At 41.4% G+C, this 23,840-nt stretch overlaps 1 protein-coding gene across 5 annotated transcripts in view; it reads left to right on the forward strand.

The window, feature by feature from the left end:
• Nucleotides 1–17,875, forward strand: part of ARHGAP44 (Rho GTPase activating protein 44) — a 97,602-nt gene extending 79,727 nt beyond the window's left edge. For 3 of the 5 annotated variants that reach the window (XM_040331109.1, XM_040331110.1, XM_040331111.1), the window contains 3 exons: nt 9,823–9,956; nt 11,760–12,107; nt 17,569–17,875. In XM_040331109.1, coding sequence (XP_040187043.1) covers nt 9,823–9,956; nt 11,760–12,107; nt 17,569–17,717 — 631 coding nt within the window. In that variant the 3' untranslated portion in view covers nt 17,718–17,875. Of the gene's footprint in view, nt 1–6,522; nt 6,955–9,822; nt 9,957–11,759; nt 12,108–12,523; nt 12,577–17,568 lie in introns of all 5 variants that reach the window. The other 2 variants (XM_040331108.1, XM_040331107.1) reach the window with 2 other exon arrangements.
• The last annotated feature ends 5,965 nt before the right edge of the window (nt 17,876–23,840 follow it).

The raw sequence follows: 23,840 nt of genomic DNA on the forward strand, positions 1-23,840 counted from the left end.
ACGTCGTAGGCGTAAGGTTACCCCTGCTATATGAGGGGTAACCTTACGCCAGTCCCACGTAGGCCATGTTAAGTATGGCGTCGGGTCCACGTCGTGTTTTCCCGTCGGGTACGTCGTTTTACTAAGTCGTTCTTGAATACGACTTTACGTCAATGACGCACACGTCGGCGTCATTGACGTTTTACGCCGAGAACTGGAGCATGCGCACTGGGCTATTTTAAGCCCGGCGCATGCGCAGTTCGTTAGAATCGGGGGCGCGCTTAATTTAAATAGAAGCCGCCTCCTTGGATATACGCGGGGATACGCCGGGCCAATTACACTCCGCCGCCCCAAACTACGGAGCAAGTGTTTGGGGAATACGGCACTTGCTCCTGTAGGTTGGGGCGGCGTAGTGTAAATGGCTTACGCGCCGCCCGCCTACTTTCTTCAAGAATATGGCCCAGAGTGCCTACAGATAAAAGTGATACAAATGAGCAATTGAGAACTAAAATTATCATGGTGTTCGGATTCTCATGATCGGAATGAATGAAAATGAAGTATAGCCCCTTCAAATCCATAAAATTATAACCCCCTATTCCAGATTAGATGCCAAAGAAGGGGTCCTCATTAGGGAGTATGCAGGTGGAACCCGTCTTATCCAACCATCTAGATCAGTGGTTCTCAACCCTGTCCTTGGTTACCCCCCAACAGGCCATATTTTGGGAAAATACCACCGCTCTAGTCCACCGCTCTAGACCATTATGCAGCTAAAGGACCAGGCCCCTTTTTGCGGTTCGGCGCTGCGTCGCTTTAACTGACAATTGCGCAGTCGTGCGACGTAGTTTCCAAACTAAATCGACATCCTTTTCCCCCCCCCCCACAAATAGAGCTTTCTTTTGGTGGTGTTTGATCACCTCTGCGGTTTTTATTTTTTGCGCTTTAAACAAAAATAGAGCGACAATTTTGAAAAAAAATCAATATTTTTTACTTTTTTTTTTTTGCTATAATAAATATCCCCCAAAAAAGATATAAAAAAGTTTAGGCCGATACGTATTCTTCTACCTATATTGGTAAAAAAAAATCGCAGTAAGCGTTTATTGATTGGTTTGCGCAAAAGTTATAGCGTCTATAAAATAGGGGGTATTTTTATGGCATTTTTATTAATATTTAATTTTTTACTAGTAATTAGCGGCGATCAGCGATTTTTTTTTTTCTTCGGTACTGCGACATTATGGCGGACACTTCGGACACTTTTGACACATTTTTGGGACCCTTGCCATTTTTATAGCGATCAGTGCTATACAAATGCATTGATTACTATAAAAATGCCACTGGCAGGGAAGGGGTTAACACCAGGGGGCTGGGAAGGGGTTAAGTATGTTCCCTGGGTGTGTTCTAATTGTAGGGGGGGTGGCCTCACTAGGGGAAATGACTGATCTCTGTTCATACATTGTATGAACAGAAGATCAGCATTTCCCCCCCTGACAGGACCGGGAGCTGTGTGTTTACACCCACAGCTCCCGGTCCCCGCTCTGTAGCGCGCGCCCCTAGTGGCCACTTCGAGAGCCGACGTAGAGCTACGGGCTCTTGCACAGGAGAGCCGACCTGCCGCTGTAGAACTGCGGCGGCTGGTCGGCATGTAGTTAATAACACTGTATCTAGGTGGTCGTTGTGTCCGCTGAGTCATCAACTGTCAGCGGGGTTCCCCCGTTGACAGCTGAATGTAAAAATACATTTGTGGGGAAAAAAAGGCGTGGGGATCCCTTCGGGGGTCTGTATGAAATCCATACAGACCCCGAAGGGACCCCACGCCAAATCGGAGAGGAACCCCACAGCAAAATCAAACAAAAATTACATGGGCTCCCCCCCCCAATCCATACAGACCTTGCTTTGCGCACTGGTGTGCAGTCATGTTGGAACAGGAAGGGGCCGTCCCCAAACTCCTCCCACAAAGCTGGGAGCATGAAATTGTCCAAAATGTCTTGGTATGCCGACGCTCTAAGACAGTGATGGGGAACCTCGGCACCCCAGATGTTTTGGAACTACATTTCCCATGATGCTCAACTACACTACAGTGTGCAAGAGCATAATGGGAAATGTAGTTCTGAAACATCTGGGGTGCCAAGGTTCCCCATCACTGCTCTAAGAGTTCTTTCCACTGGAACTAAGGGGGCCAAGCCCAACCCCTGATAAACAACCCCCCACCATAATCCCCCCTCCCCCCCCCCCACACCATATTCCCCCCTCCCCACACCATAATCCCCCCCCCACACCATAATCCCCCCCTCCACCAAGTGATTTTGACCAGTACACAAAGCAAGGTCCATAAAGACCTGGATGAGCGAGCTTGGGGTGGAGGAACTTGACTGGCCTGCACAGAGTCCTTCCCTTAACCCCATAGAACACCTTTGGGATGAATTAAAGCGGAGATTGCGAGCCAGGCATTCTCCCCCAACCTCACAAATGCTCTTCTGGAAGAACGGTCAAACATTCCCATAGACACCCTCCTAAACCTTGTGGACGGCCTTCCCAGAAGAGGTGAAGCTGTTATAGCTGCAAAGGGCGGAGCCAACTCAATATTGAACCCTACGGACTAAGACTGGGGGGGTCATTACAGTTCCTGTGTATGCAAATGCAGGCGTCCCAATACTTTTGGTAATATAGTGTTTGTGCAAAAAGTCAACAATTACCACAGGGGTGTACTTACTTCTTTTTTTTCCCCACATGACTGTAGGTTTGTTTGCGAACCAGACAAAATGTGTCCATTGTTCTCGTTTGCTACTTTTGCAAAACCGGCACATTGGAGTTCCTCGATTTTCAGTGAGAAAGGCATTTTTTTTTCACCATATTTAACACTTACCTACACGCCAAAGTTTTTTTTTTGTTCTGCCCATAAGTCCCGGGCAGGGCCATCTTTAAGGCACGGCAAAAGGGGTAGCTGCCCTGGGCCCTGTCATTGTTGTTGGGCCCAAAGCAGCCGCCTCTTACATGCCAACCATCCCAGTTTAAATGATCTCGTCCCTTGAGATTTTAGCCCCGTGCTGTGTCCTGATATCTCAGTGTGAAGTTACTGTTACTAATGCTGCCCAGCTCTGCCCTATTGTTTACGGATGACTCACCGGCAGACCCTGTGTTTACATGTAAATACCGACATTGATATGTAAATAGCAGCAGCATTCATATGTTAATAGCCGCGGACAGCTTTAGTAACAGAACTTCACACTGAGATATCAGGACACAGCGCGGGACTAAAACCTCAAGGGACAAGAGAACTTTTTCCCAGGGTCCAATCAATATTAAAGACGGTCCCGGTCCCCGGGGCTGTGGTTGCTCCTATGAGATCTTCCCAATTTTAGGACCTAAAAGCGGCCTGCTTGCAACACAAAGCGACCTCCATACTGCTTTGCTGTGTGCGTGGCTAGCAGCCTTGTGCGTCACCCACCACCTCCCACTCACCCCTTTTCATGGCTGCCGGCCGCTCAATCGTTGCGCCTTTTTATGCTGCTTTTTATTATTTTTACAACACGCCTTTTCTGTCCTATTTTTTTGTTGTTGTTGTCTGTGTGTCCGCTTTAAACAGCTCCGGCCCTCTTGAGACCGGTGAGACATGGGGGGGGGACCGGTAAAAAAAAAAGCAATTAAAAAAAAAAAAAAAATTACCAATTTGGATATTGAATAGACACTGGCCAAAAATGTGTTTGTTTTCGTTTTTATTAGCTTTTTTGGGAGATTCGAAAATCCGGAATAGGGGGAATTCGAAAATTTTAGAATTATGAATTTTCTGATTTTCAAATTTTCTGAATTTTCGAAATTTCGGAATTTTCGAGTTTCTGACTCGCCTGCAGACCCTGTGTTTACATGTAAATACCAACATTCCAGAGCGGGAGGTCGCGGGCCACATCAGAGGGCTCCGCGGGCCACTGGTTGGCCACCCCTGCTCTAGAGGGACCCTCGGGTTCCACAGAACCTTGGTTGAGAATGGCTGCTCCTCTACATTACCCTATTGAAGTCGATGGGAATATGCCCATAAGCAGGGCTGGACTGGGACAAAAATTTGGCCCTGGACTTCATCCAGACTGGCCCACTTTGACAGGTCTCTCCCATGGCGGCCGGACAACTCCCGCACCCCCCCCCCCCGGCCACCCAAGCCCCCTCTCCCCCTTCACTAGCCACTACTTTATTAGAGTAGAACAGTTGGTACTGGTACTCTTATAGGCAGTACCAGTGGGGAAGCTAGACATTATTTCACTCGGGGCAAATAATCAGTTCGGTGCCCCCCCCCCCTTATGGGACAAGATTAAGCAGAAGTGAGAAACTCCCAGGCCATAGCTGTTGAGTCAGCTCTCTATCCCCTCCCCCATGCTCCTCTGTCGGTCCCCCCCTGCTCCTCTGGTCCTCCCCCTGCTTCTTTGTCCCCCCAGGTGAGCGCTGCGGGGAGGGAGAGACAGAGGAGCGGCGGTCCGCTGTCACTGAAGCCGGCCCACTGAGCCATCGGCCCACCGGGAAACTCACTGTAGTCCCAATGGCCAGTCCATCCCTGCTGACCTGCATTTGACGTGCCTTTTGAAATGCAGGAAAACGATGCCCGTGTATATGAGCTTTTATTGTACCTTGGTTTAAATAACTCAGGAAAATTTGGAGAATTTTCTTTGGCCCCTATAAGATGCTGCATTTTAATAGGGCCTTTGGAGTAGCCAATGGTATGTAATGGAATACAACAAATTTTTTTTGCAATTTGAGAGTTAACAGATTACTTTTTCGGGGCGGGTTGACCAGTGAAGTGTGCAAATTTGCAATGGCCCGGATTCAGGTACAATTGCGCATTATTTACGGAGGCGCAGGGCAACGTTTTTGCCCTGCGCCCCCGCAAATTTGCTCCGCTGCCCTTGATTCACGGAGCAGAAGCTCCGTAAATTGCGCGGGCGCACCGGCAAAGTGCCCAGCGCAAGAGCACGCAATTTAAATGATCCCGTAGGGGCGGGAATCATTTAAATTAGGCGCGTTCCCGCGCCGATCGTAGAGTGCATGCTCCGTCGGGAAAGTTTCCCGACGTGCATTGCGGCAAATGACGTCGCAAGGACGTCATTTGCTTCAAAGTGAACGTGAATGGCGTCCAGCGGCATTCACGAATCACTTACGCAAACTACGTAAAATTCTAATTTTGCGACGCGGGAACGACGGGAATACGTAACATTGGCTGCCCCTGCTAATAGCAGGGGCAGTCTTGCGCGAAAACCGCCGTACGTAAACGACGTAAATTGCGTACGCAGGGCTCGCGCAACATTGTGAATCGGTGTTAGTATGCAATTTGCATACTATACGCTGAGCACAACGGGAACGCCACCTAGCGTCCACCGCAAGAATGCAGCCTAAGATATGCCGGCATAAGAGCCTTATGCCGCGCAGATCTTAGGCTGCAGTCGGCGTAACGAGGTTCCTGAATCGGGAGCACTCGTTACGCCGGCGCAAGTAAGCAATTGCGCTGTGTAACCTATGGTTACACAGGCGCAATTGCTTCTTGAATCTACCCCAATGTTTGTAGGCATGACTGTTCAGCAGTGGCGGGACAAGGTCATCCAGCGCCCAGGGCAAAGATGCCAATCTGCGCCCCCCCCCTTTCCATTAGGGTCAGGGTGCCCCCTCCCCCAATCCCTGCAATAAACCATTGCACCGGGGTCAGCCGTCCCTCCTGCCCACCCCTTTTCCCAGCCCTGCTGTTCAGTATTAGGTTTCTCTCCTGAATGTTTTTTATCTTGGCTTTACCGTTTTTGAATCTTGTTGACCAGATAGGCAAATTCAAGTAGGCCAAGACACAACGAAGTATTCCAACGTATCCAAAATGCGTCCTTAGGAGCAGGGCCAGACTGACAACTCATGGGGCCCCCAGGCAATAGAAGATTATGGGCCCCCCGGGCAATAGAAGATTATGGGGCCCCTGGGCTTACAGATGGCCACCACGCCAGGAGGCAGTGCAGAGGCGGGGCAGCTAAAATCTCGGGATTTTCACATCAAAAGCATGTCGGTTTCGGACATATCGGAAACTGATCTAAAAAGAAACACAGATTTTTACATACTGTCCCTGGTTTTACTGAGCCTGGCAACCCTGATGGGGCCCCCTAGTGGTATGGGGCCCTCAGGCAGTGGTCAGCCTGCCCCTGCTTAGGAGCCATCAGTTGAGATCCCTGCATATTAGATTGCGTTTGCTTTTACGTGTTGTCGCTGTACAGAATTGCATGTTTTGTGACTTGTATGTGTTTTGTGTTTGTTGGCTACCATAAGATCTGCATTCAGTCGCTCTGTGTTTTTTTTTTTTTTACGGCACAATGGCTTTCTCGCCAATTTCCGCCTTTTTAATTTCCAGCTGTATGCGTTTCGCACTTCATATCATTTTATCTTTTACACTTGTTGGGTTCTTCCTTGTACAAATATTTTTGCTCTTGTTTTCTGTTTTTCTATTTTTTATTTATTTTTTTATTTCTGTTGTTTGTTGTTGTTCCTGTGTCTTTTTTTTTTTTTTTTTCTCCGCACCCCAACACCGAACAGTGGAGATGAGATTTCGCCCCAGTGGTCGGATTCCTGTTACAACTACCCTTCCCCCGAAGAAGACAGACCCCTTTCGTACCCATGCTCACAGCACCCTACCCTCCATCCTCACCCTCCTAAAGCTCCACCATCTTTCAGGCTCGACGCCACCTCTACCTTCCGGTGGGCTGGTTACAGCCAAACTTTGCCTCCTTCCCCTCCAAAGCTTGACATAAACTCCAACCCTAAACCTTGCTTCTTGCACCTCACTAAGCAAAGCTCCCTTTCTGAAACTCACGCTTCCGAGCCTAACGTCTCACCCCTTTACATCAAAACCCCACTCGTCCTAACCAAACCCGACCCATCTGGTAACCCTAACCTACCCGCCATGTCTGCCTCGCCCCCATGGCTCAGCTGTTCCTGTGCTCGAGACAAAGGAACCAAGCTGACTAGGTAACTAAAAAAAATAAAAAATCTCTGCTGTGTATCTAATAAAACTGCCTCACCATGGAAAAGATGTAGAGTTCAAAGGCTTGCTAGACCCAAGACATTGTTCATTTTGGCAGGTAATCATCCAAACGGCTAGAGATAAATTCTGAGGAATTTCAGTGTCTTTGTGCTAAAGCCGTAGCAAATTCCCCCCAAAGGACTTGCAGGGCTTAAAATATCCGTAAAGGGTTTGAAGGCAACAAATTTCAAATGCGCTTCTCTGAACAAATGAGTCGGCGGCATGAGTCAGTCTCACGGTGAAGACTTGCAAGAAAAGGGTTCCTTTTTTTACAAGAAGAATTGGACAGATATCGGAGATGAACGGAGTCTTTCCGAGGTTTGCCGAGATCAGCCGAACTGTCCCCGTTTCCGAGGCTCTCCAGCGCCCCCCCCCCCCGCCTCTGGCCGCATGCGGTATTGCATGCCATAGAAGTCAATGCGGAACTAATTATTTTCGTTTCCATCGACTTCAATGGGGAAACTCGCTTTGATATGCGAGTACTTTGGATTACAAGCATTCCCCTGGAACGGATTATGCTCGTAATCCGAGGTTCCACTGTACTTTATTTTGTTATATTTTTTTTTATCCTGAGGCTGCATTCACACCTTGGCGTATTTATGCCCGACGCTCGTGCCGCTGGAGGGGTGATTTAACATTGATGTCTATAGAGATGGTTCACATCTCCACGCCGAACGCCGAAACGCCGTACGCCTGAAGCTCAAAACAAGTCCCGGACCCTTTTTTTCAGGCGGCTTTCGGCGTTCGGCATAGACAACAATGTTAACAATGTTTTGTAAAAAAAAAAAAAAAAGGTTAAAACGACTCGTTTTGTCGCAGCAAATCGCGGTACAATATGCCGCAATTTGTCGTGGCAAAATACGCCGCGTTATAGTGTGAATGCAGCCTTAGGCCTTGTACACACGACCGAGGAACTCGTCGTAAATGAAACATCGTTTTCCTCGACGAGTTCCTTGTTAGGCTTGTCGAGAATCTTGACAAGCTTTCTTTGCGTACACCACCGTCAAGACCAAATCTCGTCGTTCTCAAACGCAGTCACATAAAACGCGTACGACGGCACTATAAAGGATAAGTTTTGATTCCACTGGCGCCATCCTTCTGAGCATGTGCGGGTTTCTAAGCATACGCACGAACGTGTTTCTCATCGTAAACCAGCCCGACGAGGAAATTGAGACTCCCGACGAGGAAAAAGAGAACTTGTTCTCTTTTTTTCTCATCGAGATCCACGACAGTTTTCTCGATGAAAAACATACACACGACCGTTTTCCTCGGCAAAAAATCAAAGCGAGTTTCCCCATTGAAGTCATTGGAAACGAAAATAATTTGTTCCGCATTGACTGGTATGGCATGCAATACCGCATGTGGCCAGAGGTGGGGGGGGGGGCGCCAGAGAGCCTCGGAAACGGCCAGAAAGGCCCAAGGACACCCCGGCTGACCTCAGAAACCGAGTATTTTTGTGTATTTCCGTGTCTTTCCAAGCATTTCCGAACAGCGCCATTCGACTCCGGCGCCCCCCCCCCCCCCACCTCATGCCAAAAGCGGTACTGCACACCACTTTGGCCTGAATTCTGCCTATTTTGCGAGACAACACTCGCAAACCGAGATAGGATTTTTCAAAATGAAGCACTCGTATTGCGAAACGCTCGTTAACCGCGTTACTCACAATCCGAGGTTCCACTGTAGACTCAAGATTGGCAAAGGCCAGGTAAAGGCAAGGGGATAGAAAGCCTTTAGCTAAACTTATATTATAATGATTTGTCTCATTCTGTATGGAACCGGGGTCTCCAAACAAAGGGACAGTTTTACGTTCCTTCAGACTTTGGGGTGGGGGGGGGCAAGGTTGTGACCAGTGGGGGCAGAAAAAGTCCCAGGCCCGGCAATGGTGAAAGTAAACAATGTCTCAGGCGTGGTTTTCAGTTGCATGCCGCCTGTGGTCAGTAGGAGGAGGAGTGGATGGAATAGTGCCCCACCATTGGCATCAGTGGGAGGAACAGTGTCCCACCATTGGTGTCAGTGGGAGGAATAGTGCCCCACCACTTGTATCAGTGGGAGGAATAGTGTCCCATCATTGGTCTCAGTGGATGGAATAGTGCCCCATCATGGATATTAGTGTGAATAGAGGAACAGTGCCCCATTGTTGGTGTCATTTGGGAGAATTATGCCCCACTGTTGGTGTCAGTGTTAAGAATGGTGGCTCAAATCAGTGGGAGGAATAGCGCCCCAAAGACCAGATAAGGGCTAGCAAAGGGCCACATCTGGCCCTCGGCCACCGTTTGGAGACCACTGGTATGGAACAACTGCTCAAGTTCACGTATGTAATTGCCTCTGTTGTAGAAAAGCTTTGACATAGAATTGTTGGAAAGGTTGGCTTGTTTTGGAAGCAATATAAACGTAAATCCAACCTTATAATCTTATATCTAGCTAGTTACATTTTATATTTTTTAAGAAAGACTCAGATTTCTAATTCCACCTTGAAGATCTATGGAAATTTCATTTAACAAGGAGGAGACTGGAAGCTTCTGTAACGTATAATGTGGTCTTGAAAAATGTTGATTGGCCTTCAAAAAAGGTGTCCCCAGTTTGAAGGTCAAGTGCTAATTTGTCAAAACCAAATGCTGCAATTTTTTAATTGGGCATCTGTCAGATTAAATAAAGATTGCTGGTTTTGAATCTGTATTCTAGTCCTCCATGTTTTTTTGTTTAAGTCAGAAAAGGTAGTAGGACACGGCTAAATAGAATGTTAATGGATAATGTTTGGGCCAAAATGTGGCTCTCCGGTCAGGGTAACTTTCTTCATGAATTTCTTTTTGCAGTACGTTAAAAGGGAAAGAGCTTTCTCCGGTTTCTGGACCAAAGGGAAGTCCAAGCACTGGTCACATGGTGTCCGCAGGTGGAATAGGCCTAAGCCAGCTCTCAACGGAACAAAGTCCTCATTCCCTTAGGAAAGGTACTTCCTAGATATGATTTTAGTATTCCAATAGACTTCTGGCTGGTTTGGCGGTAAGATCCTTAATATCATGTCTGTGAAGCAGGGGCAGACTGACCATTTGGGCACTGCACGAGGGCCCCATGTCACTAGGTGGCCCCATCAGGGTTGCCAGCCTCAGTAAAACCAGGGACAGTTTGTAAAAAATCTCTCCTTGAAATGTCCCTTACCATCATCCTTTTGGTCTAAAAATCCCAAGATTATAGCTGCCCCGCTCTCCGGTACCTTCTCAGTGTGTGTGTGTGTGTGTGTGTGTGTCTGTTTTATGTATACTGTGTGTGTCTGTGCGTATGTATACTGTGTGTGTGTGTGTGTCTGTGCGTATGTATACTGTGTGTGTGTGTCTGTGCGTCTGTCCGTATGTATACTGTGTCTGTGTGTATGCATACTGTGTGTGTGTGTGTGTCTGTGTGTATGTATACTGTGTGTGTGTGTGTGTGTGTCTGTGTTTTATGTATACTGTGTGTGTGTCTGTGCGTATGTATACTGTGTGTGTGTGTCTGTGCGTATGTATACTGTGTGTGTGTGTGTGTGTCTGTGCGTATGTATACTGTGTGTGTGTGTATGTATACTGTGTGTCTGTATACTGTGTGTGTGTGTCTGTGTTTTATGTATACTGTGTGTGTATACTCTGTGTGTATGTATACTGTGTGTCTGTGCGTATGTATACTGTGTGTGTGTGTGTCTGTGCGTATGTATACTGTGTGTGTCTGTGCGTATGTATACTGTGTGTGTGTGTGTGTGTCTGTGCGTATGTATACTGTGTGTATGTATACTGTGTGTCTGTGCGTATGTATACTGTGTGTATGTATACTGTGTGTGTGTCTGTGCGTATGTATACTGTGTGTGTGTGTCTGTGCGTATGTATACTGTGTGTCTGTGTGTATGTATACTGTGTGTGTGTGTCTGTGTGTATGTATACTGTGTGTGTCTATGCGTATGTATACTGTGTGTGTGTGTGTGTCTGTGCGTATGTATACTGTGTGTGTGTGTCTGTGCGTATGTATACTGTGTGTATGTATACTGTGTGTGTATGTATACTGTGTGTGTATGTATACTGTGTGTGTGTGTGTGTGTGTGTGTGTGTGTGTGTGTCTGTGCGTATGTATACTGTGTGTGTGTGTGTGTGTGTGTATGTATACTGTGTGTGTGTGTGTGTGTGTCTGTGTGTATTTATACTGTGTGTGTCTGTGTGTATGTATACTGTGTGTGTAGTCTGTGCCTGTGTTCATGTATACTGTGTATGTCTGTGTGTGTGTCTGTCTGTGTGTGTCTGTCTGTGTGTGTATGTATACTGTGTGTGTCTGTGTTTATGTATACAGTGTGTGTGTCTGTGTGTCTGTGTTCATGTATACTGTGTGTATGTCTCCTGTGTGTGTGTATGTATACTGTGTGTGTGTGTACTGTTTCTGTGTGTGTAGTCTGTGTGTAGTCTGTGTGTATGTATACTGTGTGTGTATACTGTGTGTGTGTGTGTGTGTGTGTGTACTGTGTCTGTGTGTATATTGTGTGTCTGTTTGTGTATACTGTGTGTCTGTGTGTGTGTCTGTATACTGTGTGGCCCTATAATCTATTGCCAGAGGGGGGCCCCATAATCTCCTATTGCCCGGGGGCCCCATGAATTGTCAGTCCGCCCCTGCTGTGAAGGCTTTTTTTTTTTTCTCGACAGACCTCAAGAAAATCCGCTCCAATATTGGGGTTGAAATCCAAATAGTACGATTTAGAAAACTGATCTCATGGTTTTCAACGTTTTTGTTTTCACAGCATCCAAGAAACTTGCACCGGTTCCACCTAAGATAACTTACACGCAGACAGGAGCCGTGTCCGACCAATCAACAGGTCAGCCCTCTCCTGTCAGTCTTTCCCCGACCCCTCCCAGCACGCCGTCACCTTATGGACTCAGCTACCAAAGCTCTCTTTCTTTGACGACCCCAAACCTGGCTTCTCCCCCGTCTGTGACCAGCACTTTATCAAAAGCCCGTCCTACACCTAAACCACGGCAAAGGCCATCTCTTCCTCCACCCCAGCCGCCGAGCCAGTCTGCTTCCAGTCCTCAGTCTTCAGAGAACAGTATCTTAGATGGCTTGTCTCCTGGGGATAGTATGTCTACAGGTAAGCCCATTTCATTCTCCGTTCCTCCTCTGGAGATGTGTACAGGGCCGTCTTTAGGGCAGGGCAAAAGGGGCAGCTGCCCCTAAAAAAAAAATGTTCATTTAACATTAAAGACGGCCCTGGATATATATTATATATTCAGACTCGACCATATCTCATGGAAACACATTCCTAAAAGTACTTTAAATGACTGTTTAAACATTTAGAACTGAAGATTAAGTTGGCTCTTCGGGTTGAGAATCTCTCGAAAATCAAATGATTTAAAAAAGAGTCGAGGTTTACTGTAATTACAAAGACGGAAATATGCCGATTTTATTCTTCTCTCTCCCAAAAACAAAAGCAACTAAGTGTTATTTTCATTTTTTTTGTTGTGTTCCCTTTGTCTCCCCTCGTTCTCCCTTCCCGTTTCCTCGCAGCCGTTTGACGTTGAGTGGCGCTGTGTTGGATATGTGTGAGGGGGAGTCTCCTGGTAAGCTAGAGCTTCAAGCGTTTCTCACCCGCCTTGACCATTCACTTTAAGGCAACCAAGGAATATCTGTTGGGCACCCTGTTGGTCATACTGTTCTCCCCATATGCATAATTAGCAGATTTTTTTTTTTTTTTTTTTTATATTTGCATAATTATCTTCAATAACTCTCCACATACGAGGTATTGTTTCATTTTGCCAAACCATGAAGTTGCCAATGTGTAGAAAGGTGTGGTGTTTTTTTTTTTTAGATAGGCAACACTATTTATAGTCTTTTAAAAGAAATGGGAGCGCGTATCCTTGGTTATGCCTATGATGGAGAATGTGCTGAACCTTCGGGGATGTCAAGTACTATAATAACCTTTTTTTCAACAATCGCTTTGGTTGTCCACCCCCATGCTAAACTGTTGCCTTTTTTTCTGTTCTTGGCCTGACCCCATCCCCCCCCCCCCACCAGTTGATGTTTGTACATGTAGCTGTCTTGACGAAAGAAGTCATGGTGGGCGCTTTTGGAAATGAACATACCATCCGCTCCACTTCACAATACATTCCCGGTCACTCTGTAACCTCATAACCATCATACTCCACGCTGCTTAGATATTACGGTATGTTCATTTTCAAGAACGTTTCCATCTCTAACTATACAGTGTACCTGGTTGGCATCCATTGCTTGGCACACAGATGTCTAGGCGAGCGGGGTAGGACTTTCATTGAGCAGTAGCAGACAGCTATGTGTATGACCTCCCCTGAGGGTGGTAGACTTTGCATGAGCCTGCCACCCCCAAAAAACGCATGGCTTGGCCTTTCAACGCTTGACAGACATGTCCACCAACACAAAGGTCTAACTGGGAAGGTGTGCGGTGTCGTACCCTGTGCTTCTAGCTGTTGTTTTGTTGCCTGTATGAACCATGAATGTGTTTTGTTGTAGGTGGGTTTTTTAAACCTTTTTTAAACCTTTGTAACCTGATGTTGGTGAGATGTCTATCTCATGTTCTGTTGTATTTTGGTAATACTTGGTGTAAAAACTGTAAAGGTTTCAACTTTTTATATGGCTGTGTTACCTGTTTTGTAATATCCTAACACCAGGGGCGTTGCTGGGTGGAAAAAAGACCAGGGGCTTCAGCCCGAAGTCCAATGCCGGTGGGGCTTTTTTACGGTGGGTCGGTGGTGTATGTGGTGTAATACACTGACCTGACCTACATACACACTCAGCCGGCGCGCCCACTGCTAATCATCATAGAGATGTAGCCAGAGGAGGAGCCGAGGAGAGCCGCGAAGAGAGCTCTGTAAAGACATGGTTGATCAGTTTGGTGTGGAGAAACTCGCATTTTCTGCACCGAGCCCCTTCCTCAACCCTACTGAATGCCTTTTTTGGGTTGAATTGGAATGGCAATTGCTAGCTGGGTCTTCTGGTTCAATACTAGTACATGACTTCCTAAATGGTCTTTTGGACTGAACTTCCCACATACGCCATCTGAAATCTAAAGAGGAACCTTAAGGTCCAATGAAACCCTAGAACCCATGAAAGCCTACTATAATTGACCAACTTAGTGCCAACCAGATTGTAGTAATGTAAGAACTTCTTTTGTTTGTGAAATCCAACCTGGTGTCAGTGGGAACATATCTGAGAGTCAGAATTTGCTCCTAGCTTGAAGAGTCCCTCGTTAACCCCTGGAGGAACCCTACTATAATTGACCAATTGGTTTAGTGGCAACCAGAGTGTAGTAATGTTAGAACTTCTTTGTGTGCCAAATCCAGCTTGGTTTCAATGAGAATGTATCTGGGAAGCAAAAATTGCTCCAAGCTCAAGGAACCCCTCTTAAGCTTTGGTGGAACCCTAGTATAGTTGAAAAATTAGTTTACTAGCCATAAGAGTGTAGTAATGTTAGAACTTCTTTGTGTGCCAAATCCAACTTGGTGAGAACATATCTGAGAGGCAGAATTTGCTCCTAGCTCAGGGCTCCCCTGTTTACCTCTGGAGGAACCCTTAGTATAGTTCACCAATTAGTTTACTGGCAACAAGGTTGTAGTATTGTTATAACTTCTTTGTGTGCCAAATCCAAATTGGTGTCAATGAAAACGTAACCCCCTATCAACCTCTGGAGGAACCATAGGTTTCAATGAAACCCTAGTATAATTGACAAATTCAACCATATTGTAGTAATGTCAGAACTTCTTTGAGTGCAAAATCCAACTTGATGTCAATGGGAATGTATCTGAGAGGCAGAATTTGCTCATAACCCAATGAACCCCTATTAGCCTCTGGAGAAACCCTGGGGTTCCATGGAACCCTAGTATAATTTAGTGCCAACCAGTGTGTGGTAATGTTAGAACTTTGTGTGCCAAATCCACCATTGGTGTCAATGGGAACATATCTGAGAGACAGAAATCGCTCCTAGATCAAGGATTCCTTGTTAACCTCTGGAGGAACCCTAGTGTAATTCATTTAGTGGCAATCAGATTGTAGTAATGTTAGAACTACTTTTGTTTGCGAAATCCAACTTGGTGTCAATGGGAACATATCTGAGAGGCAGAATTTGCTCTTAGCTCAAAGAGTCCCCTGTTACCTCTGGAGGAACCCTAGTATAATTGACTAATTAGTTTACTGGTAACAAGGATGTAGTAATGTTAGAAGTTCTTTATGTGCCACATCCAACTTGGTGTCAATGATCACATATCTGAGAGGCAGAAATTGCTCCTTGCTCACGGAACCCCTATCAACCTCTGGAGGAACCATAGGTTTCAATGAAACCCTAGTATAATTGACCAATTTGTATATTGTGCCAACCAGATTGTAGTAATGTTAGAACTTGTGTGAGTGCAAAATCCAACTTTGTGTCATAGCAACATATCTGAGAGGTAGAAATTGCCCCTAGGTCAAGGAACACCTATTAAGCTATGGAGAAAACCTGGGGGTTCCACAAAACCCTAGTATAATTGACCAATTAGTTTAGTGGCAACCAGCGTGTAGTAATGTTTGAACTACTTTGTGTGCGAAATCCAACTTGGGGCATATGAGAGGCAGAATTTGCTGCTAGCACAAGAACCCCCTGTTAACCTCTGGAAGAACCCTAGTATTGTGACCAAATTACTTTAGTGGCAGCCAGATTGTGGTAATGTTGGAGCTTTTTTGTGTGCCAAATCCAACTTGGTGTCAATGGGAACATATCCGAGAGGCAGAATTTGCTCCTTGCGCAAAGACCACCTTATTAACCACTGGAGGAACCCCAGAGTTCCATGGAAGCCTAATATAATTGACCAATTGGTTTAGTGGCAACCAGACTTTGTGGTAGTGGAACATATCTGTGAGGCAGAAATTGCCCCTAGGTCAAGGAACCCCTATTAAGCTCTGGAGAAACCCTTTGTATAATTGATAAATTAGTGGCAACAAGAGTGTAGTAATGTTCAGACTTCTTTTGTGTGCCAAACCCAGCTTGGTGTCAATGGGAACATATCTGAGAGGCAGAATTTTCTCCTTTGCGCAAAGACACCCTATTAACCTCTGGTGGAACCCTAGGGTTTAATGGAAGCCTAATATAATGGACCAATTGGTTTAGTGACAACCAGACTTTGTGGTAGTGGAACATATCTGAGAGGCAGAAATTGCCCCTGGGTCAACGAACCCCTATTTAAGCTCTGGAGGAACCCTTCGTATAATTGACCAATTAGTTTAGTGGCAACAAGAGTGTAGTAATGCTCAAACTTCTTTTGTGTGTGCCAAACCCAGCTTGGTGTCAATGAGAATGTATCTCTGGGGCAGAATTTGCTCCTAGCTCAAGGAACCCCTTATTTGGTTCTGTGGAACCCTAGTATAGTTGACACATTGGTTTACTAGCCATAAGAGTGTAGTAATGTTAGAACTTCTTTGTGTGCCAAATCCAACTTGGTTTCAATAACAACATAGCCGAGAGGCATAAATTGCTCCTAGTTTAAAGGAAATCCTACTAACCTCTGGAGGAACCCCTAGTATTGTGACCAATTACTTAATTTGTGCCAACCAGAGTGTTGCAATGTGAGAATTTCTTCATTTGTGAAATCCAACTTGGTGTCAGTGGGAACATATCTCAGATCCAGAATGTTTTCCTAGCTCAAGGTTGGAGGAACCCGAAAATAATTGACCAATTACTTTAATGGTAAGCCAGATTGTGGTAATGTTGGAACTTCTTTGTGTGCAAAAGCCAACTTGGTGTCAATATCCGAGAGGCAGAATTTGCTTCTAGCTCAAGGCTCCCCTGTTAACCTCTGGAGGAACCCCTAGTATAGTTGAGCAATTGGTTTACTGACAAGAAGGTTGGAGGAACCCTAAAATAATTGACAAATTACTTTAATGGCAGCCAGATTGTAGTAATGTTAGAACTTCTTTGGGTGCCAAATACAACTTTGGTGTCAATGCAATGCAGGCATGTACTGGCCATTGGGACTACCGGGAGTTTCCCGGTGGGTCGATCAGGTGCATTTTTGGAGCTGCTGCTCTTTGACAGTGAGTGATCGTAATTTCACTCCTGTCAGAAGGAGCAGCTGCCATCACTTGCTGGAGAGAGAGGCTTGGGCTTTCTTTTCCCTCCAGCCTGCAGGGGGAGATAGACCGCCGACATACTTTCCTTCCTCTCTACCCTTATTGCTTGTCACATGACTGGAGAGAGGAATGAGATGCTGCCTTCAGAACTGTGAGTACACGTGGGAAGGGGGGAAACTCTGATGTAAGGGGGCTGATGTAAGGGGGGCTGCTGACGGGGACACTCAAAATTTAAGTGGGCCGGTCTGGATGAAGCCACATTTTTCTCCTAGTGCCGCCCTGTGTCAATGGGAACATATCTGAGAGGCAGAAATTGCTCCTAGTTCAAAGAACTCCTGCTAACCTCTGGAGGAACCCCTAGTATTGTGACCAATTACTTTTAGTGGCAACCAGAATGTAGTAACGTTAGAACGTCTCTATTTGGGGAAAATTTGTGGGCTCTTCTGACGCCTTTTTCTTCTCAACTGCTTGCTTTACAGATACCATCCATTTTGACATTCCATCCATCCTCATAGAGATCGACACGGCCTTGCAACGCGATGCCATGAAAGAACAGCAGAGGCGTGCGGCGGCGGCGGCAGCAGGCAAAACGGAATCAGACGAGGAGTCGGAGAGTACGGCTCTCTGACGGTAACTACACCTTGTGCCCCAACGTGACCAACAGCCAAATCTGTGCCAATTCCTGCAAATTGATCCCCCCCCATCGTGCTCCTAGGGGTGGGGATGCCTTTTTTCGAGAACGGGCCGTTTTGTGACATGTTTTTCCCACCAAAACTCAAAAAACAAGGGGGATTTGTCTAAAATAATTCTGTGTGTTTACGTCTGTTGGACCACTGAGAACAGGTAACAAGGTGTCAAAAAGTCCAGTTTTGTATCTTAATAATTATCTTCTGAGTAACGGGAGTGACGTGTCCGCCGTTTTATTGTAGTGAGTGCTGCTATCTTCTTCCCGAGAATTTCACACTTCCTGTACCGGGAGGGTCAATGCTGCAATGGGAGGGGTCAACGCTCCACAGCCTCTTGCCGCAAACTTTAGATGTGTGTTTTTTTATTTTATTCCCAGGTCTTAAAAGTCTCTTTTGATCACATGCTTTTTGCCTCTTTTAAACTTGGATTATTTAAATGTTTAGTAATATTTATTGAGACTCAGAGGAGTTGTAAATAGTTTTAGGCAGGCCGCGTTTATCTGCTGAGACGGCATCTGGTATCTTGAAATAACATCTGCTTTTTTTTTTTTTTTTTATAATAATTGGTACCATACCTATGATGACGCCCCCTCCACCCAACATAAGTTATTATGTAATTTTAAATATGTAATTTTGCAAAATATTTATTATAAAGTATCATATATATATATTACAGTATATTATTTTGTAGCCACACTTAACGTGAATGTGGTTATTTTATATTACAAAAACATAAATTAATGTATAAACAGTACAACCCAAAATAAATGAATTAGGATGGGCGCACAACTTAATACGCACTTGAAATAAATAATTGTCTTATTTTACAAACTGTACACCCACCTCCCAAAATTTAAATAAGACAATTATTTATTTCAAGTGCGTATTATGTTGTGCGCCCATCCTAATTCATTTTGGGAGGTGGTTGTACTATTTCTAAATAAAAAAAAAAATGCATTATGCTAAATACAATTCATACATTTCCAAAAAAAAATTGATCATAGCGCAATTTTTTTTAAATTAATGTATAAACAGTAGGGAGAAAGAAGTTGCGCTATGTATGTATAAACAGTACAACCACCTCCCAAAATTAATTAGGATGGGCGCACAACTTAAGACAATTGTTTATTTCAAGTGCTTATTAAGTTGTGCGCCCATCCTAATTAATTTTGGGAGGTGATTGTACTTTGTATACATTAATTTAATTAATTTAAAAAAAATTGCGCTATGATCAATTATTATTTTTTTGGAAATGTATGAATTGTATTTAGCATAATGCATTTTTTTTATTTTATTTAGAAATGGTACACCCACCTCCCAAAATGAATTAGGATGGGCGCACAACTTAAAACGCACTTGAAATAACTAAATCGTCTTATTTAAATTTTGGGAGGTGGGTGTACAGTTTGCACACCCACCTCCCAAAATTAAAATAAGACAATTCTTTATTTCAAGTGCGTATTAAGTTGTGCGCCCATCCTAATTAATTTATTTTGGGTTGTACTGTTTATACATTAATTTATTAGGATGGGCGCACAACTTAAAACGCACTTGAAATAAATTGTGAGTTATTTAAATTTTGGGAGGTGGGTGTGCAAACTGTACACCCACCTCCCAAAATTAAAAGATGACAATTATTTATTTCAAGTGCATATTAAGTTGTGCGCCCATCCTAATTAATACATTTTGGGAGGTGGTTGTACTGTTTATACATTAATTTAATTAATTTTAAAAAAATTGCGCTATGATCAATTATTATTTTTTTGGAAATGTATGAATTGTATTTAGCATAATGCGTTTTTTTTTATTTATTTAGAAATAGTACACCCACCTCCCAAAATGAAAGTCAATTGCGTGTTTAGTTATGTGCCCACTTTAAGAACTTTGATGTAAACCTTTTAAATAGGCATATTAACACTCTCTTGCTAGATTGCTACCAATCTAAAAATTTAAATTTCTGAACACATTTACATTTTATTTTTTAGATTGTTGGTAGCAACCTTAAAAAAATATAGTTTATGTAAATGTATTCATAAATTTAAATTTTTATAGATTGTTGTAAAGGTTGGCGCACAACTAAATACGCAATTGAAATAAATAATTGTCCTTTTTTAAGGTGGGTGTACTATTTATCAAATAAATTGAAAAAATTGCATTCCGATACATTTTTTTTTTTTTTTTGTAAATGTATTCATGAATTAATGTTATAACACAATTATTTATAATTAATATATAATAAGTACACCCACCTCTTAAAATTAAAATGGGACAATTATTTTGATTGCATATTTAGTTGTGTGCCCACCTTAACACTTTAACGTAAATCTTTTAAATGAGGATATTCACACTCTCTTGCTAGATTGGTAGCAATCTAAAAAATGTAATTTATGAATACATTTACATAAACATTTTTTTTTTTAGATTGCTACCAACAATCTAAAAAAAATATTTATGTAAACAACATTTTTTTTTAGAGTGTGGGTAGCAATCTAAAAAAAAAGTGTTTATGTGAATGTATTCCTAAATTTAAATTTTTATAGATTCTTGGTAGCAATTAAAAAAATGTTTTTTTTTGTTTTATGTAAATGTATTCATAAATTTTTTTTTAGACTGCTACCAATCTAGCAAGAGTGTTAATATGCTTATTTAAAAGGTTTACGTTAATGTTAAGGTGGGTGCACAACTAAATATGCAATTGAAATAATTGTCCTATTTAAATGTTGGGAGGTGGGTGTACTATTTATATATTCATTTAAAACAATTGTGTTATGATAACATTAATTCATGAATACATTTACAAATAAAAATGTATCCTAACGCCATTTTTTAAATTAATATATAAATAGTACACCCACCTCCCAAAATTTAAATAGGAAAATTATTAATTTAAATTTGGTTTTAGTTGTGCGCCAACCTTTACACTTAAACGAGGATAATAACACCCTCTTGCTAGATTTTTGGGTTTGCTAGATTATTGGTAGCAATCACAAAATTCATATTTATAAATACATTTCCAAAAAAAATTTATAGATTCTTGCTAGATTGTTGGTAGCAATCTATAAATATTTTTTTTTGGAAATGTATTCATACATTTTTTGATTGCTACCAATAATCTAGCAAAAGTGTTGTTATCCTTATAATAAAAGGTTTATGTCAAAGTTCTTAGTGTAAGAATTTAATACACAATTTAAGTAAATAATTGTCCCACTTTTAATTTTGGGAGGTGGGTGTACTATTTATAAATACATTTTAAAAAGTTGCATTGTGATAAATAAAAAATGAATTTGTGAATACATTTACCAAAGAAAATAAAAATATGTATTTATTTATCACAATGCAACTTTTTAAAATAATAATTTATAAATAGTACACCCACCTCCCAAACTTAAAGTAGGACAATTATCTACATAAATTGTGTATTAAGATCTTACACTAAGAACTTTGACATAAACCTTTTAAATAAGGATATTAACACTCTCTTGCTAGATTGTTGGTAGTAATTTATAATTATTTATTTTTTGGAAATGTATTCATAAGTTTATTTTTAGATTTTTACCAATAATCTAGCAAGTGTTAATATCCTTAATTAAAAGGCTTACTTTAAACACTCTCTTGCTAGATTGTTAGAAATCCAAAAATTAATATTAATTTTATAAATACATTTCCAAAAAAAATAATTTTTATAGATTACTATCAACAATCCAGCAAGAGAGTTTTAATATTCATATTTAAAAGGTTTATGTCAACCTTCATTGTGTAAGAACTTAATACACAATTTACGTAGATAATTGTCCTACTTTAATTTTGGGAGGTGGGTGTACTATTTAGAAAATGTAATTTTTAAAAGTTGCATTGTGATAAATAATAATTTTTTGGTAAATGTATTCATGAAATACATTTATTTATCACAATGCAACTTTTTAAAATTAATTTATAACAATCCAACAAGAGTGTGTTAATAGCCTTATTTAAAAGGTTTACCTCTTAAAACATAAGGGTGGGCTCACAACTAAATACGAAATTTAAATAAATAATAGTCTCATTTTAATTTTGGGAGGCGAGTGTAATAATTCATAAATACAGAAAAAAAAATCATCATCATGATGCAATTTTTTTTTAAATAATTCATAAATAGTACGCTCACCTCCCAAAATTAAAATACAATTATGACATTTTTTAAATCGTGTTTTTAGTTGTGCTTTTACACTTTAAAGGGTTTACAACAAAGTTCTTAAAGTGTAAGGGTGGGCGCACAGCTAAATATGCAATTTAAATAAATTGTCCCATTTTAATTTCAGGAGGTGAGTGTACTATTTATTTAAATTGCATTATTTAGCTGTGCGCCCACCCTTACACTTTAAGAACTTTGTTGTAAACCTTTTAAAGTGTAAAAGCACAACTATATACACGATTAAAATAAATAATTATTGTATTTTAATTTTGGGAGGTGGGTGTACTATTTTTAAATTCATTTTAAAAAATTGTGTTATCTTCTTTTTTTATTTTATTCATTAATTTTTGTATGTCTTATGCAATTTTTTTTTTTTTAAATGTAATTTATAAATAGTACAGCCACCTTCCAAATTTAAAGTAGGACAAGTATCTACTTTAATTGCGTATTTAGTTGTGTGCCAACCCTTACACATTAAGAACTTTGATGTAAACCTTTTAAATAAGCATAAGCAAAATTCATATTAATTTATAGATACATTTCCAAAAAAAAAAAATGTATAGATTGTTGGTAGCAATCTATAAATATTTTTTTTTTTAAATGTATTCATAAATTTTTTCATTGCTACCAATAATCTTGCTAGATTGTCGGTAGCAATCTAAAAATTGAGATTAATAAATTTCCACAAAAAATAATACATAATAAAGCAATTTTTTATTTTAAATTTCATAAAATAGTACACCCATCTCCCAAAATTAAAATAGGACAATTTTATCTATTTCAAATGCATATTTATTTGTGTGCCCACCTTTTACACGTTAAGAACTTTGATGTAAACTTTTGAAGTGAGGATTTTAACACTCTTGCTAGAATATCGATCACAATATACAAATTTATATTAATTATTAATTCATTAATAAATTTCCCCAAAAAAATAATTAGATACCAGATTACACTAAAAGAACAACAATATAATGCCTGCTTTTATGCTGTTTAATTTATTTTCCTTGTACATTTTTAAATAGTTTTTTTTTATAGTTTTGAAGATATACTTTTATATTTTGTTAAAACACACTGCTGGGATGAAATAATTTCAGTTAAATATTGTTGTGTTAAATTTTTGGTGCTTTTATAAATCTATATTTTTGTGTTTTGAATTTTATACATGCAGAAATACTGTGTGTGGGAGGGGCTTAAGTTCTATTTCAACACAATCATTACTTTTTTGGCATCGCATAACATTTTCTGAATATTAGGTGTATTATGTTGTAAATGATGTTCAGAAATGTATGTGCAAATTAATTCAATTTTAGCCCCCAAAAAATTGACAGAGCTAAAAAAAACAAATTATAATAATTAATTATCAAAACCGTTTTTTGACATTTTCATAAAAAAAAAAAAAAAAAATGTTGCATGCATTATGTCTTCATTGCAGAACTTAATTTTCATTAAGATAGACACAGTTAAGTGCCAAACATTTCAATATGAAATTTCGTTTAAAATCTGCATCATTACATTCTCACATTTAAATCGATACAAAATAAGATGCTGTGTTCTCATTAATTTTACCACTTCAATAATAAAATTATACGTTTTAATTATTTAAACTGGAGCTCCCAGAACCACACCTCGTCACTAGTATTAGAAATGAATAGCCCTAAGTTCAAGAGGGTTGCAATTTGCACTTTTTTGTTTTTCCAAAAATCAAAGTGACTTCTCTGTGGGGAAAAAAAAAAAATATTTCCTTCACAACTTTATTTTAAATTTTATTTTTACAGAGTAATATATGAAGTAAAAATAAACAATCTTATCTTATTTTTAAAGGAAAAAAAATAAAACAGACACCTTTTTAAAATTAGCAAATCTTAATTAAAAAAAAAAATAGAAAACATAT

Source organism: Rana temporaria, chromosome 12 (assembly GCF_905171775.1).
Source record: "Rana temporaria chromosome 12, aRanTem1.1, whole genome shotgun sequence".
NCBI lineage: Eukaryota > Metazoa > Chordata > Amphibia > Anura > Ranidae > Rana > Rana temporaria.